Source organism: Nuphar pumila, chromosome 12 (genome assembly GCF_984573655.1).
Source record: "Nuphar pumila chromosome 12, dmNupPumi1.hap1.1, whole genome shotgun sequence".
NCBI lineage: Eukaryota > Viridiplantae > Streptophyta > Magnoliopsida > Nymphaeales > Nymphaeaceae > Nuphar > Nuphar pumila.
In genome coordinates, this window is record NC_143260.1 from 107,956,298 (window position 1) to 107,976,961 (window position 20,664).

Consider the following 20,664-nt stretch of genomic DNA (forward strand, 5'->3'; position numbering starts at 1 on the left):
TCCCCGGGGAAGACGTGTAACCGTTGCTTCCATTCGATTTGTCTGACTCTTCATTTCACGGGGCGCGTAAATGATTCTCAGTTCGGATTTTAAGTGGGCAGTCAAATCCGCTCGAATTGGGAGTATCCCAGCTCGGGGTGGACAACGGGCTGGGCGGCCAGATGGGCCAAGCCGAACCGGCCGATTATGAGCTGGGTTTGGGTCAATATTTTAGGCTCGGACTCATTATGTACCGGGCTAAAATCCAGTCCGTTATATACGTGAGTTGGGTTTAGGTTGGTCCGCTGGCTACAGGGCTAACTCGCAGGCCAGATGAGCTTGAGTTATTTATTACATTTTTAATAATATAAAATTTTAAAATTTAACTATTGTATAGTAACTTAGTAACTACTGTTTAGTTGCATCAATTTTTTAAAAACTAAAAAGATAATTGGTTGAGTACATGAAAAGTTGAAAACTTGTTAATTATTACTATTTATAAATAAATTTGGGTTGGGTCAGGTTGAACCCGACCCGTTGAGCCAATAGATCTAGCTCTTCAAACTCGAAGCCCATTAAGAACACGGTCCTCTCCGGGTCAAGCCACACTTAAGGTCTGGCGAGCTGCTTTCTAAACGGGGCTGAGCGGGCCCGATGCCCACCCCTAATCCTAGCCTACTGGAGGAGATCCTGCTGGAAGCTCGACTACTCTGCAGATTGCTTCATGGTTTTTTCAGCTCAGAAAATCTTTGTCCGACTAACAAATAGGTCATTCTTAGTAGATCACTGTATTTAAAATAATGTCATTCTTTGTTGATGGGACTCCACAAATTTAAAACAGAATTAAGGGGTCATAATCAGCTTTCTGCTGCATCAGTCTCAATCAATTTTGTATTTTCTCAGTGATGCACACCAAACTATGCCTTCATACTTCAGAGTCGATTAAGCAGCGATCTCTGTGATATATATTTTTTCACATTGAGACTAATAATCAAACGATGGATAACAATCATGGAATTTTAGAATACTGGATTTTTGATATCCCGACAAGTAAAAAAATATTGGATTTTTGATATCCCGACCAGTGAAAAATACTGGATTTTGATAATCTCGACCAGTGAAAAATATTGGATTTTGAAATCCTGACCAGTGAAAACAATAAAATATTAGATTTTTTGATATCCCGACCACTGAAAAATACTGGATTTTTGATATCCCGACCAATGAAAAATATTAGATTTTCATAATCCCGACCAGTGAAAAATATTGGATTTTGAAATCTCGACCAGTGAAAACACTGGATTTTGATAATCTCGACCAGTGAAAATACTGAATTTTGATAATCCCGACCAGTGAAAAATACTGGATTTTTGAAATCCTGACCAGTGAAAAATACTGGATTTTTGAAATCTCGACCAATGAAAACACTGGATTTTAAAATCCTGACCAGTGAAAAATACTGGATTTTTGAAATCTCGACCAGTGAAAACACTGGATTTTAAAATCCCGACCAGTGAAAAATACTGGATTTGTGTCTATCATCTTTTCTTCAAGAGTCAATTCGTAAGTCCTGCATTCTATCTAATTCTCCTCATTCTTTTTACCTCAGTATCATTCCGATGACGTTCAATTCCCTCGATGTTGTCTTTCCAAAGATCATGTCTTCTATCAGATAAAGGATGAATCCCCAGATTATCGGGTTATCCAGATTCATTCATTCTTCTCTCGGTGGTATTATTTTTTGTTCGACACCTTCTCGCGTATGTTCCCAGACCACTTTGATGACTGTGGATTGAAGATGATATCGGCAGTGGGCAAACGAACCATCAACGAAATTTTGATTCAGGCTATAGCAGAGCGGTGGAATTCACGAACCTATTTTGGTTTCCATGAGGAGAGATGACTCTACTGATGGACGAATTCAATAACATTATGGGATTGCCCGAACCAGCTGGTCAACCAGATGATCCTATCGAGCAATAGTTCCTGATCAACATCAAAGGGGTAGATGTTCGAGAAGCTTTGGCCAGAGCAACAGGGAGCAGATCTTCGTCTCTCACTGAGATCAACGGTAGGCATCTTACTGGAGGAAATCCTGCTGGAAGCTCGACTACTCTGCAGATTGCTTCATGGTTTTTTCAGCTCAGAAAATCTTTGTCCGACTATCAAATAGGCCATTCTTAGTAGATCATTGTATTTAAAATAATGTCATTCTTTGTTGATGGGACTCCAAAAATTTAAAACAGAATTAAGGGGTCATAATCAGCTTTCTGCTGCATCAGTCTCAATCAATTTTGTATTTTCTCTATGATGCACACCAAACTATGCCTTCATACTTCAGAGTCGATTAAGCAGCGATCTCTGTGATATATATTTTTTCACATTGAGACTAATAATCAAACGATGGATAACAATCATGGAATTTTAGAATACTGGATTTTTGATATCCCGACCAGTAAAAAATATTGGATTTTTGATATCCCGACCAGTGAAAAATACTGAATTTTGAAATCCTGACCAGTGAAAACATTAAAATACTAGATTTTTGATATCCCGACCAGTGAAAAATACTGGATTTTTGATATCCCGACCAGTGAAAAATATTAGATTTTCATAATCCCGACCAGGGAAAAATACTGGATTTTGAAATCTCGACCAGTGAAAACACTGGATTTTAATAATCTCGACCAGTGAAAACACTGAATTTTGATAATCCTGACCAGTGAAAAATACTGGATTTTTGAAATCCTGACCAGTGAAAAATACTGGATTTTTGAAATCTCGACCAATGAAAACACTGGATTTTAAAATCCTGACGAGTGAAAAATACTGGATTTTTGAAATCTCGACCAGTGAAAACACTGGATTTTAAAATCCCGACCAGTGAAAAATACTGGATTTGTGTCTATCATCTTTTCTTCAAGAGTCAATTCGTAAGTCCTGCATTCTATCTAATTCTCCTCGTTCTTTTTACCTCAGTATCATTCCGATGGCGTTCAATTCCCTCGATGTTGTCTTTCCAAAGATCATGTCTTCTATCAGATAAAGGATGAATCCCCAGATTATCGGGTTATCCAGATTCATTCATTCTTCCCTCGGTGGTATTATTTTTGGTTCGACACCTTCTCGCGTATGTTCCCAGACCACTTTGATGACTGTGGATTGAAGATGATATCGGCAGTGGGCAAGCGAACCATCAACGAAATTCTGATTCAGGCTATAGCAGAGCGATGGAATTCACGAACCTATTTTGGTTTCCATGAGGAGAGATGACTCTACTGATGGACGAATTCAATAACATTATGGGATTGCCCGAACCAGCTGGTCAACCAGATGATCCTATCGAGCAACAGTTCCTGATCAACATCAAAGGGGTAGATGTTCGAGAAGCTTTGGCCAGAGCAACAGGGAGCAAATCTTGGTCTCTCACTGAGATGAACGTAGGCATCTTACTGGAGGAAATCCTGCTGGAAGCTCGACTACTCTGCAGATTGCTTCATGGTTTTTTCAGCTCAGAAAATCTTTGTCCGACTATCAAATAGGCCATTCTTAGTAGATCAGTGTATTTAAAATAATGTCATTCTTTCTTGATGGGACTCCACAAATTTAAAACAGAATTAAGGGGTCAAAATCAGCTTTTTGCTGCATCAGTCTCAATCAATTTTGTATTTTCTCTGTGATGCACACCAAACTATGCCTTCATACTTCAGAGTCGATTAAGCAGCGATCTCTGTGATATATATTTTTTCACATTGACACTAATAATCAAATGATGGATAGCAAGCATAGAATTTTAGAATACTGGATTTTTGATATCTCGACCCGTGAAAAATAATGGATTTTGAAATCCCAACCAGTGAAAACATTAGAATACTAGATTTTTGATATCCCGACCAGTGAAAAATACTGGATTTTTGATAGCCTGACTAGTGAAAAATACTGGATTTTGATAATCCCAACCAGTGAAAAATACTGGATTTTGAAATCCCGACCAGTGAAAACACTGGATTTTGATAATCCCGACCAGTGAAAACACTGAATTTTGATAATCCTGACCAGTGAAAACTACTGGATTTTTGAAATCCTGACCAGTGAAAAATACTGGATTTTTGAAATCCTGACCAGTGAAAACACTGGATTTTAAAATCCCAACCAGTGAAAAATACTAGATTTTTGAAATCTCGACCAGTGAAAACACTGGATTTTAAAATCCCGACCAGTGAAAAATACTGGATTTGTGTCTATCCTCTTTTCTTCAAGAGTCAATCCGTAAGTCCTGCATTCTATCTAATTCTCCTCATTCTTTTTACCCCAGTATCATTTCGAAGGCATTCAATTCCCTCGATGTTGTCTTTCCCAAAGATCATGTCTTCTATAAGATAAAGGATGGATCCCCAGATTATCGGGTTATCTAGATTCATTCATTCTTCCCTCGGTGGTATTATTTTTGGTTCACCACATTCTCGCGTATGTTCCCAGACCACTTTGATGACTGTGGATTGAAGATGATATCGGCAGTGGGCAAGCGAACCATCAACAGAAGTCTGATTCAGGCTATGGCAGAGCAGTGGAATCCACGTACCTGCACATTTTGGTTTCCATGGTTTCCATGGAGAGAGATGACTCTACTGATGGACGAATTCAATAACATTATGAGATTGCCCGAACCAGCTGGTCAACCAGATGATCCTGTCGAGCAACAGTTCCTGATCAACATCAAAGGGGTAGATGTTCGAGAAGCTTTGGCCAGAGCAACAGGGAGCAGATCTTGGTCTCTCACTGAGATCAACGGTAGGCATCTTACTGGAGGAGATCCTGCTGGAAGCTCGACTACTCTGCAGATTGCTTCATGGTTTTTTCAGCTCAGAAAATCTTTGTCCGACTAACAAATAGGTCATTCTTAGTAGATCACTGTATTTAAAATAATGTCATTCTTTGTTGATGGGACTCCACAAATTTAAAACAGAATTAAGGGGTCATAATCAGCTTTCTGCTGCATCAGTCTCAATCAATTTTGTATTTTCTCTATGATGCACACCAAACTATGCCTTCATACTTCAGAGTCGATTAAGCAGCGATCTCTGTGATATATATTTTTTCACATTGACACTAATAATCAAACGATGGATAGCAAGCATGGAATTTTAGATACAGAAGGTTGTACGATTACATTTCAGTATAATATGCAGTGTCGATGTTTATTCATGATGGTCCAAATGTTCCTTCAACATATATATATATATATATATATATATATATATATATATATATATATATATATATATATATATATATATATATATATCAATTTTCAGATACTAATTCATAGCTCACACGGAAGTGCATCAAAGGGCTTGTGTGACTAATGGAATGGTAAGCATTACTCATTTGAAAGTGCCCCATGGTGACAAATTCTATATCGATCAGTTTCCTTGAAAATTTAGGGAAGCTACTTCCCTGACCACATCCTCTGTCCAACTTAACAAGCTAGGGACTGATGCAGTAAATGCGAGATCCAAAATGCTCTGCACTTAACCCACAAACTTCACAGCCAGTGAAAAACAATGACTCGTCCTCCCTGCCAATTCTGCGCTTCCAACTCATCAAGAATGATGGTCGCGGCAGTTTGATGTCTGACCCTGAAACATGCAGCAAAGTCTGATCCATGAACCTGAATCCACTTTTTTGTCTACCAACTTAAATTCGAGATCTACCTGAAGCTTCACCATCCTTGGGTTTGTATGATTTCAGAAGAAATGAGAGTGATTTTATCAAGTTTGGATATTGCTTTACATCTGCAATAAACATTACACCAAAGTGACTTAAAAACCAACGTAATTATGCAAAAAGATCGCCTGAAAGTAAGTCCGGCTTACAGAGTAGTATGTCACTCGCAATGACCAGGTCCCAGTCTGGATCTTTACAGGGAAAATTATCACCCCATGAATCTGCCATAGGAATTAGAAAAGAGAGGAAATAAATCATTTTGGATAACCTCTACAAGCTGGTGTCTCAAATTGTAAGTGCATGACCAATGTGTCATAGACAAAGTAAATGCATCCCTGATGTTAGAGCTAACAATTTCGTGTAGATCTCAAAAAACATTTTCACCATAAAGGCAGAATATGTTATGTAGCTGCAGATTTGCCCTGCCATCTGCTATAATGCTGCAATAGACTACCTGGCGCATAATGGTTTCTAGACCCACCTGCAGGTTTTTAAAGGACAAGCCTCGACAAAAGCTGCTCCAAAGTGCAGTTTAACAAAATCTTTCTTCAAGATACCAACGCATTTTCTAAAATTATGAAAGTACCTGACTCTTGTACAAATAGGAGCATGAAACGAAAATTATCTGGCATTCGAGTTATCTGGGTCCCCGTATCACCAAATGCAGATTATGCCCTACAAATATGGGCAAGAAATGATGAATATCTGGCATTTGGTTTTACCTGGGTCCCCATATCACCAAACGCAGATTATGCCCTTAAAGATAGAAACCAAACTTCAGAATCAGTCTTTGGAACTGCATGTGAGAAAAGAATTTGCCTGATAAACAAATGCGAAGTTTGATTTGCCGCAAAAAATCCATAGCAATCATTTCTCAGATGAAGCAACCGAAAAAAACCACCAACAGGGCAGAAACACATACGCCGTATGTGTGGCAGCACTGGAAGACCATTAGCTCTGCAGTTATGTGCAATATTTTCTTCAATATCTGGATCATCAAAGTCTGAAGTTGTGATATCCACTTGGAGTGTTTTTGCCAAGAAAATAGCTAAAGCTCCAGTGCCACTACAAAGAAACAAAAAGGTTGTTTCAGAAACCAGCTCAATCAAATGTCATGAGGCTAAAATTTCATCCATATAACTAGTGTGCTAGAGCTTTGATGCAGATGAAAAGACCAATAGGCAACACCAATTTCGAGTGCAATTTCCATGCTCATTAGAATACATTATGAGCAGTAGAAGTTGCATCATGAAGTGAATTAGAGAGGGAAAAAAATTTGTCACAAAATGACAAACTGGTATGTCCAAGAAATTGACACAAAAAATTCAGCTGTCAAAAAAGAAAAAGAAAAAACAAACGGACCTGCCTAGTTCTATGATACGGCGGCCTCTTAAGTATGAATCGTGTTGAACCAACCATTCTGCAAATGATAAGCTGCCAGGCCAAAGCAAGTTTGCATTTAACTGATGGAAGGAAAATTCCCGGACAAGTAAGTTCTGCAGATATTGCAAAAGATTTGTGAGATTAGACAAAAGATACTAGCTTCTAAATAAAATATTTTACACCAGAGTAGGGCAATGCATTAGAAAAAAAAATAACACCATCCATATTTAAAAGAAGCCCAGAAAGTGTCAAGTTACCTGATCAATGTGGAAAATAGTGTCCTACGTTTTATAATGGATTTAAACGGCATAAGTAGTTTGACACCTAAAATTCGTGTATATCTGACATGTATGGTGCACATGCTCGTGTCTTTGTCTTAGATGTGTGAAAAACAAGCAAACAAGAGGATGACTTTAAGAAACAGAAATGAAAACCATGCATACTCAGAAAATAATTAAATGCATTAAAGCATATTTTCTTAAATATATCTTTGAAGGATTAATACAAGATAGGTTGTGTTATTAGTACAAATAAACATGCTAAAACTGAGAATAATATTCAAAATAAGCTAACTTTTGGTTATTACAGTCTGCAAACCCATAGATCGAGCTAAAGCTATGCCAAGGATCACATTGGGATATGCGAGGTAAATCCATTCAAGAGAAGGTATGTTGAATTTGACAAGTTACTTGCATTTAACAGAATTGTTGATGAATGCTTTACTTCTATTTTGATGTAGCTAATGAAAAATTCCAAAGCAAGCTAGACAAGCAAAAATCAGACAAAAGAACAATTAATTGAACAACCTTCATCCAAGATTCTGATTTCACGTTAAATAACACAAATAGGGATAATTTAGCAATTTTGTGAGCTAGGTTTTCTTTTAGCTTGTGATAGACTGTGATATTGCCTCTTGAACCTTTATTGTATAAAAGAACACAACCAAGAATTCTTTTCCCTCTCTCTCGTCTGTAATCCAAAATAGCAATGTGAGTCTCACACAAGGTAATAGTCCAACGCACGTCCACCATGTTAAAGTAGTTTAACTCACAGAGGTTTTTCTTACAATCACTGAGACTAGGGCTAGACAATGGGCTGGGCGGCCCGTGGCCAGGACCGAACGGGTTGGGCTTGGGCCTAGTTTTTGGAAGAAAGCCCAACCCGACAAAATCATGGGTCAAGTCGGGCCACCCGCAGACTAACAGACTACTGCAAGCTATATATATTCAAATTGAATAAAGTATGTGATTCAAAAAATGAAACCATCTTGAATCCCATCTATTCTTTTGCATTTTGTAAATTTTCACTAAAAGAACCATGCGCCTAAGGAGTGGGATGTAGGTTTTGTATTAGAACTGGGCCCGACCCGAGCCGGTTGGTCAAGGGCTCGGGCTTGACCAGGATCTGAACCGGCCGATTCAGATCAATTGGCCCCTTAACAAAATAAATTAAGGAATAATCAAACCGATTATGCCATGAATTGTTTTTTCATGACATGTTTTTCTTATATAAAATATAAATTATAACAATCCAACACCTTCAAAGTTTTGAACTCTGCTGAAACCCTACAGCGAAAAAGGTGCTCGGCCATTTGGCAGAGCCCCAACAAGGATGAAACTCTCTCTCTCTCTCTCTCTCTCTCTCTGGCACAATTGTTGGAATTTGGGGACCGTGGTGTGAGCAGTGTGTGAGAGGAGAATATAGGGTCTGTAGATTTCGATTAACGGCCTTCATCAAGGAGGATTTCCTCGATGCATGGATCTAGCTCACTTCCTGCAGAGGCAGGGGCTCGGTCTACTTATCTTCCCCTAGATAGCCGTTACTCAGCCATAATTGTCCCATTGGATTCCCAAACATGTTGGGAATCCAATGTGATGTGGGACCCACCACTATCTTAGTGGTTCATAACTCAATGACTCACTTCGTAAGTGGGTCATTAGATTCCTAGCTCACTACTCTTGATCATTGGATTCTCTTATGAGATCCAATAATACACTCTAGATCCAACATATGGGTTCTGTTGAGAGTAGGTGGTTTAAGGTTAAACCTTCTTAGTTTGGAGGTTATTTGAAAAGTTTATTAAATATTGGACTTGGATGTAATTTATTATGTTGGACTCTCTCTATTTAACATAGAGAGAGCCCTAATGTCAGATTATCGAGTTTCTCTTCATGTGCTGCCGTCTCTCTCTCTCTCTCTCCCTTCCTCCTCTCTCTCTCTCTCTAACCAGGGTTCGGTACATCATTCTACATGGTATCAGAGCATCGATCGTGGAAACTTACTCGATCGTGATCAAACTGTTGCCGAGTTTCTCCCTACACCAACGAAGAAAATTTTTTTTTTAGGTTAGCTGTTTGTGTTTCTGTGTAAGATCTGATAACAGATCTGGGATTTGACCAAGGTCATGGCCCAGATCTGTCATCATATCTAAGGAACATGATGCGTGCCTCTAGTTTCCTGTTTTTTTTCTCTCCGTGAGTCTCTGTTGCCGTGATATCCCTGCCGTGATTCCCTGTTGCCGTGATTCCCTGCGGTGATTACTGTTGCCGTGATTCCTGTTGCCGTGCTTTCCTGGTGCCGTGTTTTTCTGTTGCCGTGATTTTCTAGATGTCCTGCCGTGATTTGCTTTTGATTGCCAAGTTCTTATTGCCGTAATACCCTGATGTTTGGGCACAACAGCAATCTTCTTGTCGAAATTTGTTTATTTCTTGTCGTGACTTCCTGCTATTAGGGAGAAACAACAATCACACTTGTTGTGCTGTGCTGGTGATTAAGATATGACTATCGAGCTTATATGTCTGGGAGCAGCCTCTGGTATGATTCAATTTATGCATATACAGAGTTATGTTGGTCGTGACTTCCTGCTGTGCTGAAAAAAAAAATATTTTGGAACTATTATTCATGTGTATGGGTTGTTGTTCACTACTGTCGTGGAAACTGCAGGCTTGATTTCCTGTTGTGCAGAGAAATTACACTTGTTGTGGGCTGTTGTTTCTTATTGTCGTGGTTTTTGTGTGTGTGAACAACTGCTGGTTGTCGTGTGAATGTAACACACGCTATTCCCTGTATTGGTTGAAGTCTCTCCAGTTTTTTTTCTCTGCTGAAACAGAAGTATATCTTCAGTATGGCTGAAAGTTCGAAATGTGATTCCAAATTGGAACATGTTGGAGAGTATAAGGCATTTGCCAATCCCTTTTCGTACGGATCTTTTGTAAGGTTGAATGAAACTAACTATGCCAGGTGGTCCAGAACGTTCATGATGTCAGTATCTGGACATCGTAGAAAACATATCTTGTTGGAAGAAGAACCCATTGAAAAATTGGGAAAATATGCTACCTGGGATGAAGATAATGACATAGTTATGTCATGGATCATGAATAGTGTCGAAACCCATATTGCAGATGGTTTAATTTATTATAATACAGCCAAACAGATGTGGGACAATCTTAGAGATACGTATTCACAAGAGACTAATGTGAGTCGTATCCTGCAAGTCGAACAAGAGATATATAATTTACAGCAGGGAGATCAGACCTTGGCCCAGTATTATGCATCAGTAAAAGCTGCGTTTGAAAGACTCAATGCTCACAGGCCTTTTTGTTGTTCGAAGCAGAAAGATCATCAAGAACAGACTATGGTTGCTCGGTTTCTTACAGGTTTATCTTCAGAATTCTTTGTTGCAAAAGTCCAAATGTTGACTGGATCAGATGTACCTACTCTTGCTGATGCATATAATCGCCTGAGTAGACTTGCGATATCTCTTCCACAATCACAACCTGTGACCCAGTCATCTGCTCTAGTTGTCTCCTCTGGTTATGGGCGTGGAAATATTCAGAATATCAGAGGACGAGGTCGTGGATGAGGTATGGGAGGCAGAGGAAAGCTTCAATGCACATTCTGTGGAAAATCTGGACATTTAGAAGATCGGTGTTGGGATAAACATGGCCGGCCAACCTCTTCTTCAACAAATTTATATGCTCCTAAAGCAAATGTTACTACTCTCGAGGCAACAAAGGTACAGGAAAATATCTCTGCTAGTGACAGTAGTATCACCCTCAGTCGTGCTGAATATGATGAGCTGATAGCCCTTCGTTCTGTGAGTTTCACCCCTCCTGTAGCTGGTGTTGCCTATTCAACAGGAAATCATCTACATCCAACTGACAGTAAGTGGATTATTGACTCCGGTGCATCCAGACATTTGTGTGGAAATTCTCTTGTTTTTTCAGATCTAAAGGATATTAATGCTCATCGAGGAGTCTCATTAGCCGATGGGAGTTCCTCCCCTATTGTTGGTCAGGGAAATATTTCTATATCCTCCTCATTGCAGTTGCAAAATGTTCTTCATGCTCCAAACTTTCCTCAAAGTTTACTTTCTGTTAGTTGTCTTATAAAAGAACAAAACTGTAGAGTAATACTTGATCCGATGGGTTGTCATTTTTAGGATTTGCTGACGGGGAAGAAGATTGGTGGAGGCTATGAAGCAAATGGAGTTTACTACCTACATCATCCAATGGGTAACGTTCATGCTGCCGTGGAATATTCATCCAGTCCTGTTCAGTGGCATCGTCGTCTTGGTCATCCTTCATTGTCAAAGCTTCGTTCAGTCTTTCCTCAAATTCCTTCCACCACATCATTTCAGTGTGAAGCATGTCAACTGGGCAAGCATCATCAAAGCTCGTTCCCTTCAAGTCAGAGTCGGTCTAGTAATAAAGTTTTTGAACTTCTTCATGCAGATGTATGGGGTCCTAGTAAGATTCCTACTAGGACTCAGTGTCGTTACTATCTTGTTATTGTTGATGATTTCTCTAAGTTGTCATGGGTGTTTTTAATAAAGGAACGATCTGAAGTTCTAAGTATTATTAAATCCTTAATTCTTGAAATAAAAACTCAGTTTGAATCTATTGTCAAGATTGTTGGCACTGATAATGCTCTCGAGTTTAAATCAAAAGGTCTGTTACAATTTTACCAAGATAATGGCATCCAACCCCAAACTTCCTGTGCCTATTCTTCTCAACAAAATGGGGTGGCTGAGCGAAAACATCGGCACTTGCTTGATGTTGCCAGGACCATTATGATTCAATCAAATGTTCCTGCGTTATACTGGGGTGATGCGATTACCACTGCTTGCTATCTGATCAACCGCATGCCTTCGTCTTCTGTGGGTGATCAAATTCCATTACATATCCTAAAACCTAATGCCCCACTCTTTTCTTTCTCACCCAAAATATTTGGATGTGTTTGTTTTGTACACAAACTTGGCCCTGACCGTGATAAATTAGCTGCTCAAGCTACAAAATGCATATTTATAGGTTATCCCAAAAATCAAAAGGGATATCGATGTTATGATCCTATTTCTCGCCGAGAGTATGTCAGTGCGGATGTATCTTTCTTGGAATCCACTCCATATTACTCCAGTACTGGTTCCCCACTGCAGGTTGATCCAGCTGAGTCTTTTCCATTACCTATACCTCCTTTTCCGTTGGAATCTGTGCCCTCATTACCGAACCAAACTTCATCCTCTTCCAGATTTAATAATCCTCCACTGGTATATGTGCGTAGAACACCATCTCTGCAAGAGCCTTCATCTTCTTCTTCCCCTGAGGTAAGTTCTACTGACAATAGTGATCTTCATGATGATGATAACAGGCCTATTGCTCTACGAAAGGAGACACGACAATGTACCTTATATCCCATATCTCATTTTGTCTCCGATGTCAGAATTGGAAATTAGATGAAGTCTTTTCTTTCAGCCTTATCTGCTGAAACTATTCCATTGAACTATCAACAGGCAGAACTTGATAATCGATGGAAGCTGGCTATGCAAGAAGAAATGGATGCTTTAGTATCTCAGCATACATGGGATCTAGTTGATTCCCCAGCAGATGCTGACATTGTTGGATGTAAATGGGTATATACAATAAAGTACAAATCTGATGGTTCTATTGAAAGGTACAAGGCCAGATTAGTAGCAAAAGGGTATACTCAGACATGTGGAATTGATTTCTTTGAAACCTTTTCTCCTGTTGCACGGATGGGTACGATTCGTCTTGTTCTCTCAGTAGCTGTTCAACATGGTTGGAGTTTGTACCAATTAGATGTGAAGAATGCGTTTCTATATGGGGATCTATCTGAGACTGTTTACATGCAACAACCCCCAGGATTCGAGGTTGAGGGGGAGTGTCAGAAGGTGTGTAGATTGAGAAAGGCGATTTATGGCTTGAAACAAAGTCCTCGCGCATGGTTTCAAAAGTTGTTTGAAGTGATGTCACGCTTTGGCTTTAATAGGTCAGCAGCCGATCATACACTATTTATCAAGAAAACTAGCTCTGGCATAGTTGTTATGGTGGTATATGTGGATGACATTATTCTTACAGGAGATGATGTGAAAGCCATTGAAGCCACAAAGGCTCATCTTCAAAAACACTTTGTTACAAAAGACCTTGGTGCACTGAGGTATTTTCTGGGTATAGAAGTTGCCAGGAGCCGTGAAGGGATGGTTTTGTCTCAACGGAAGTATGTTCTTGACTTATTAAAGGAAACGAGAATGTTGGGAGCCAAACCAGCAAATATTCCCATGGACCATAAAGTTCAGTTGTTTGAAGAAGCGTAAAAAACGGTTGATAGCAAAAGCTATCGCTCCCTAGTAGGGAAGCTACTGTATGTGACTGTGACCAGACCGGATATTGCTTTAGCAGTAAGCAAAGTTAGCCAGTTTATGGACAAACCAACTGAGGTACACTGGAATGCAGCTATTATGATTCTCAGATATCTAAAATCTTCTCCTGGAAAGGGGTTATTGTTCTGGAAAGGTGGAACTCTGGAGATAGTGGCCTATTCTGATGCTGACTATGCATGATATGTAGTGGATAGAAAATCTACCACATGATTCTGTGTGTTTCTGGGAGACAACTTGATTTCTTGGAGAAGTAAGAAACAAAATGTGGTTTCTAGGTCAAGTGCAGAATCAGAATATCGGGCTATGGCCCAAACAACTGCTGAATTGATGTGGGTTCGTACTGTTCTTCATGATCTTCAGGTGAAGGTTTCCTCTCCTATGACCATGATGTGTGATAACAAGGCTGCAACATATATAGTAAACAATCCTGTCTTTCATGAGAGAACAAAGCACATTGAGGTTGATTGTCACTATGTAAGAGATATGGTTCAAGCTGGACATATCAATACCAAATATCTTAAGTCAGAAGATCAAGTTGCAGATATGTTAACAAAACCCCTTGCTAGACCAAATTTCTCAAAATGTTGTGACAAGCTGAACATGATTGATATCTATGCTCCAGCTTGAGGGGGAGTGTTGAGAGTAGGTGGTTTAAGGTTAAACCTTCTTAGTTTGGAGGTTATTTGAAAAGTTTATTAAATATTGGACTTGGATGTAATTTATTATGTTGGACTCTCTCTATTTAACATAGAGAGAGTCCTAATGTCAGATTATCGAGTTTCTCTTCATGTGCTGCCGTCTCTCTCTCTCTCTCTCTCTCCCTTCCTCCTCTCTCTCTCTCTCTAACCAGGGTTCGGTACATCATTCTACAGGTTACATGTATGAAACCCAATGGCCACATTGGATCCGTATCAAGATCCAACATCTCCCACTTGGCTATATGGTGCGAACACCCATATTATATCACAATTGGTGCATCATATATCATATATAACACTTCATGATAAAACATGCACCCAATAATCCATGCACAATTCCAAGGGTTCTATCAATGATGTTTTTCTCACTTGTTATGGGTTATTTCCCACATGATCATGTGAACTTTTTCATCATTCAATCTTCCAGTACGAGGTTTTCACATATGCTATGGGTTATTTTACACATAGTCATATGGATCTTTTCATCATTCATATTCAGGTATAAGTATGAGTTTTTTCACACAAACTATGGGTTATTTTTAGCATAATCATGAATAATTCCTTCATTTTCAAGTATGATGTTTTTCACACATGCTATGGATTATTTCTCACATAGTCATGTCGTTTTTCATTATTATATGAACCATGATTCTTTTCCACATATAGTATTGGTTTAGCCTAGGGGTGGCAATTGGATCGGGTCGGCGGGTTGGTGGGTCGGGTTAACGGGTTGGCGGATCAGGTTAACGGGTTGGCGGATCAGAATACCTCAACACGAACATGAACTGTTTATTAAACGGGTCGGATGTGGCAAACACGAACACGACCCATTTATTAAACGGGTAACCCGACACGACACGGTTAACCCGTTTAATAAACGGGTCGGGTCGACACGACACAATTACACGACATGGCAACCTGTTTATTAAACGGATTGACCCGATAACATAGACACGATAATCGACCCGAATAACCTGTCTAACCCGAATAACACAATTAGAAACACAAAAAAAAATACATATTATACTTTTTTCTGCAAATCTTAATATAAAATTGTACTACCAACATTAACATAAAACTTCAACATAAAGTCATAAACATAAAGACAACATCAACATAATTGTCTTACAAGTTACAACCATACTACAAACATATCCACCAAGTTGTCTTACAATCATCAAGATAAACATAAATAATTAAATGGGTTGACCTACCCGCCTAACCCATTTATTAAACGGGTCAAACGGGTTAGCGGGTTGGCATACCCCTAACACGAACACTACCCATTTAATAAACGGTTTAGGCAGGTCGACCTGTTTACGACACGAACCCGTTTAAGCCAAACCCTAACCCGGCTAAGAAGCGGGTTGGCGGGTCAGGTCAGATTTTGCCACCCTTAGTTTAGCCATGACATCATGAGATTTTACATATACAAGCTGAACTTTCCTTTCTTGATTATCACCATCATGAAGATATTCACAAACTAGGTTGATTTCCCATCATGATCCTTTCATGCACTCATTTCAAATAACTATATGGGTTTTTCATCATGTCATAATTTAAATTTTAACCCATAAAGTGTAACACCACATTCAAATAAATAATCATATTGGGGTCTCACTTTCTTAGTTAGTCATGAGGTTCTTATGGCTCTTCCATGACCATACCATAAGACATCATCATGTCCACATGCACATTAGTAGAGTGCTATGAATTTTATGGATCCATGATAAATTATGATTTGCCAAACATAACAAATGCTCTCACTTTTCAAAACTTTCACCATAGCCCATACTCTCACTATCCACGTGCATCATTGTCACATGCAACATGCTTAAATTCTCATCAGGTTAACTACCACTTGATCATCTTAGATCGATATATATCCAGATCCATATCTCACGGGAGTTATCCCATTTCCATTTGGATATGCCAAATATGATAAGTCAATTCCAAGGCTTTAATCAAACCACAAGCTTGTGAACATATAAGTTCAGATCTATTACCGAATCCACTAAAAAATTCTAGATTCAAATCCATTGGATTTGTATGAGTCCATATCCAAATCTGACTTGAGATGTTATCCATCAAGTCAAACACAATCCATATTAAAAATAGACGTCCATGTAACATTAAATAATTCAAGCAAAAACATTTGACCATTGTCTAAATCCATTTTCAAATTCAAATGGATCCACACCACACATCCAACATTATACTTATATGGATCTATCCGGGTCAAACCTGAACCCATATAGAATATATTATTAGGTCTAAATATCTGTCTTGATACTATCCAGATCCATCAATAAAGCCTGAATCAAAACTAGATCTATATCCCATATCTAGGCATTATACTATCCGGATCGAACATAAACTCTGGATCAAATCTGGATCCATATCTCATATCCGGTCATTATAATTTTTTAGATCCATCACAAAACCTGGATCAAATCTAGATCCATCTCCCATATCTGCCAATATATTTTCAGATCCGTATCTGGATCTATAGCATTATACTTGATCTAATCTCATTCAATTGGATCTATCCAGATCCATACAGGTTCAACAGATCCAAAAATATTTTACTGGATCCAAGCAGGTCTATGTCACCTTACTAGATCCAAACATCTAATCTAATACTGATCAGATTCAATATTGATTGTTGAGAATAGGTGGTTTTTAGGTTAAGTTGTTCCTTATTAGAGGTTTTCTGAAATACTTTTTTCATAAGGTCTTAGTTATAATTTCTTTGTTTTGCCTCTCTCTATTTAATATAGAGAGAAGCCCTAATGAGAATTAAGTTTTCTGTTTTCTTTGCACAGCCGTCTCTCTCTCTCTCCCTCTCTCTCTCTCTCTTAGGTTCGGTTCATCTTCTACATGGTATCAGAGCCACAGCCGATCGTGGGAACGTGATCGACTGTGAAGTGGGAGCGTGATCGAGATATCGACTGTGACGTGGGTGTGATCGTGCTCTACCAGATCTCAGTCGATTCATGGAGGCTTTCATGATCAAACTTCGATCACGCTGAGTAATGATCTAATCAGGTCAGCACTTTAAATATTTTTTTTGGCATTCTGCTGGTCGCGGATGCCTGCTGTGGGTGTCGTATCATCTGCTGTGGGTGTCGTATCATCTGCTGTGGGGGTCGTATCTCCTCGTGCTCGTCGTGGATGCCTGCTGTGGGTGTCGTATCTCCTTGTTTTCTTTTGTTTTCTCTCCTCGTGAATACCTACGTTGTTGGGAGTTTGCTGCGACCTGGTGGTGCCGAGTCTTCCTGCTGCTATGACGAGTTGTGTGTTGGTTCATAAGGTGTCGAAGGATATTCCTGATGGGTGGAAATAACAGAATTTTTTTTCTGTTGTCGTGAGTGCTGAATTCTCGTCAAGGTGTGTTCCTGCTGTTTGGGAGCAACAGAATTTATTTTTTTTTGTGGCCGTAAGTGTTGAGTTCTTGCAGAAGCTAATTTTGTGTGATATTTACTGGATGTCATTTCGTATATGTTGGAGAACAGCAAGTTTTGGTTAACAGTGTGTCTTGCGACTGCATTTTATCATGTGTGGTGATGTGTTTGGGTGCAGCAAGGATCGGAATTTCTGTGGTAACTACAGCAACTGAATTTTTTTTAACTCCCTGTTGTGTCGAGTGTTGAAGTTACTCTTCTGTCATGGAAAATAGCAAATGTGATTTCATGCTGGATTGATCTTTATGTTGTGGAATAACAGGAGTGGTTTCGTGCTGAGTTGAAGAAATTTTTTTTGAACACTTGTTGTTCAAGTGAGTTTTTTTTTGGTATGGCTGAAACATCGAAAGGTGATTCCAAAATGGAACATATTGGGGAGTATAAGGCGTTTGCCAACCCCTTCTCGTATGGCTCTTCTGTTAGGTTGAATGAAACCAACTATGCCAGGTGGTCCAGAACTTTTATGATGTCGGTATCTGGACATCGTCGAAAACATATTTTGTTGGAAGGCGAACCCATTGAGAAATTGGGAAAATATGTTACTTGGGATGAAGATAATGACATAGTTATGTCATGGATCATGAACAGTGTCGAACCCCATATTGCAGATGGATTGATCTACTATAATACAGCCAAACTAATGTGGGACAATCTTCGTGATACATACCCACAAGAAACGAATGTGAGTCGTGTCCTACAAGTCGAACAGGAAATATATAACTTGCAACAGGGAGATCAGACCTTGGCCCAGTACTATGCCTCTGTCAAAGCTGCGTTTGAAAGACTTAATGCTCACCGGCCTTTGTGTTGCTCGAAGCAAAAGGATCATCAAGAACAAACCATGGTTGCTCGTTTTCTTACAGGTCTCTCTTCAGATTTTTCGGTTGCAAAAGTTCAAATGTTGACTGGTTCAGATGTTCCCACTCTTGCTGACGCTTACAATCGTCTGAGTAGACTTGCGATATCTCTGCCACAATCTCAGCCTGTGACTCAGACATCTGCTCTTGTTGCCCCATCTAGTTATGGCCGTGGAAATATTCAGAATATCAGAGGACGAGGACGTGGACGTGGTATGGGAGGCAGAGGAAAGCTTCAATGTACATTCTGTGGAAAATCTGGTCATTTAGAAGATCGTCGTTGGGATAAGCATGATCGGCCACTCTCTTCTGCATCAAAGTCATATAATCCTAAAGCTCATGTTACTACTATTGAGGCAACTAATGCACAAGATAATATCACTGCAAATGAAAATAATATCACTCTTAGTCGTGCGGAATATGATGAGTTGATTGCTCTCCGACCTTTGAGTTCCAGTTCTCCTGTAGCTGGTATTGCCTATTCAACCGGGAATCATCTCCATCTGAATGATAGTAAGTGGGTTATTGACTCTGGTGCATCCAGACATTTGTGTGGAAATTCTCGTGTTTTTTCAGATCTAAAGGTCATTAAGGCTCAACTTGGAGTCTCATTAGCCGATGGGAGCTCCTCCCCGGTTGTTGGTCAGGGAAATATTTCTATATCCTCCTCATTACAGTTGAAAAATGCACTTCATGCTCCAAACTTTCCTCAAAGTTTACTTTCTGTTAGTTGCCTTATAAAAGAACAAAATTGTAGAGTAATATTTGATCCAATGGGTTGTCATTTTCAGGATTTGCTGACGGGGAAGAAGATTGGTGGAGGCTATGAAGAAAATGGAATTTACTACCTACATCATCCAATGGGTTCTGTTCATGCTGCATTGGACCATTCATTCAGCCCGTTCAGTGGCATCGTCGTCTTGGTCATCCTTCATTGTCAAAGCTTCGGTCGGTCTTTCCTCAGATTCCTTCCACCACATCATTTCAGTGTGAAGCATGTCAGTTGGGCAAGCATCATCGAAGTTCGTTCCCTTTGAGTCAGAGTTAGTCGAGTAATAAAGTTTTTGAACTTCTTCATGCAGATGTATGGGGTCCTAGTAAGATTCATACTAGGACTCAGTGTCGGTATTATCTTGTTATTGTTGATGATTTCTCTAAGTTATCATGGGTATTTTTAATAAAAGAACGATCTGATGTTCCAAGTCTTATCAAATCCCTAATTCTTGAAATAAAAACTCAGTTTGAATCTAGTGTCAAGATTGTTCGCACTGATAATGCTCTTGAGTTTAAATCAAAAGATCTGTTACAATTTTACCAAGATCATGGCATCCAACCCCAAACTTCCTGTGCCTATACATCTCAACAAAATGGGGTGGCTGAGCGAAAACATCGGCACCTCCTTGATGTTGCAAGGACCATTATGATTCAATCCAATGTTCCTGCGTCATACTGGGGTGATGCGATTACCACTGCTTGCTATCTGATCAACCGCATGCCTTCGTCTTCTGTGGGTGATCAAATTCTATTACATATCCTAAAACCTAATGCCCCACTTTTTTCTTTCTCACCAAAAATATTTGGATGTGTCTGTTTTGTTCATAAACTTGGCCCTGACCGTGATAAATTAGCAGCTCAAGCTACAAAATGCATATTTATTGGTTATCTGAAAAATCAGAAGGGCTATCGATGTTATGATCCTATTTCTCGCCGAGAGTATGTCAGTGCAGACGTATCTTTCCTGGAATCCTCTCCATATTACTCTAGTTCCGGTTCTCCGCTGCAGGTTGATCCAGCTGAGTCTTTTCCATTACCTATACCTCCTTTTCCTTTGGAATCTGTGCCCTCCTTACCGAACCAAACTTCATCCTCTTCCAGATTTA

The 20,664-nt window shown here is 39.4% G+C and overlaps 1 protein-coding gene across 2 annotated transcripts in view; it reads right to left on the reverse strand.

Moving 5' to 3' along the window:
- Positions 1-5,319: 5,319 nt before the first annotated feature.
- LOC149821525 (S-adenosyl-L-methionine-dependent methyltransferases superfamily protein) overlaps positions 5,320-20,664 on the reverse strand; it is an 88,163-nt gene continuing 72,818 nt past the window's right edge. For both annotated transcript variants that reach the window (XM_089983264.1, XM_089983263.1), the window contains exons 4-8: positions 7,069-7,202; positions 6,629-6,771; positions 5,856-5,927; positions 5,694-5,774; positions 5,320-5,618 (exon numbers count right to left, since the gene is read on the reverse strand). In XM_089983264.1, coding sequence (XP_089839390.1) covers positions 5,467-5,618; positions 5,694-5,774; positions 5,856-5,927; positions 6,629-6,771; positions 7,069-7,202 — 582 coding nt within the window. In that variant the 3' untranslated portion in view covers positions 5,320-5,466. The remainder of the gene's footprint in view (positions 5,619-5,693; positions 5,775-5,855; positions 5,928-6,628; positions 6,772-7,068; positions 7,203-20,664) is intronic.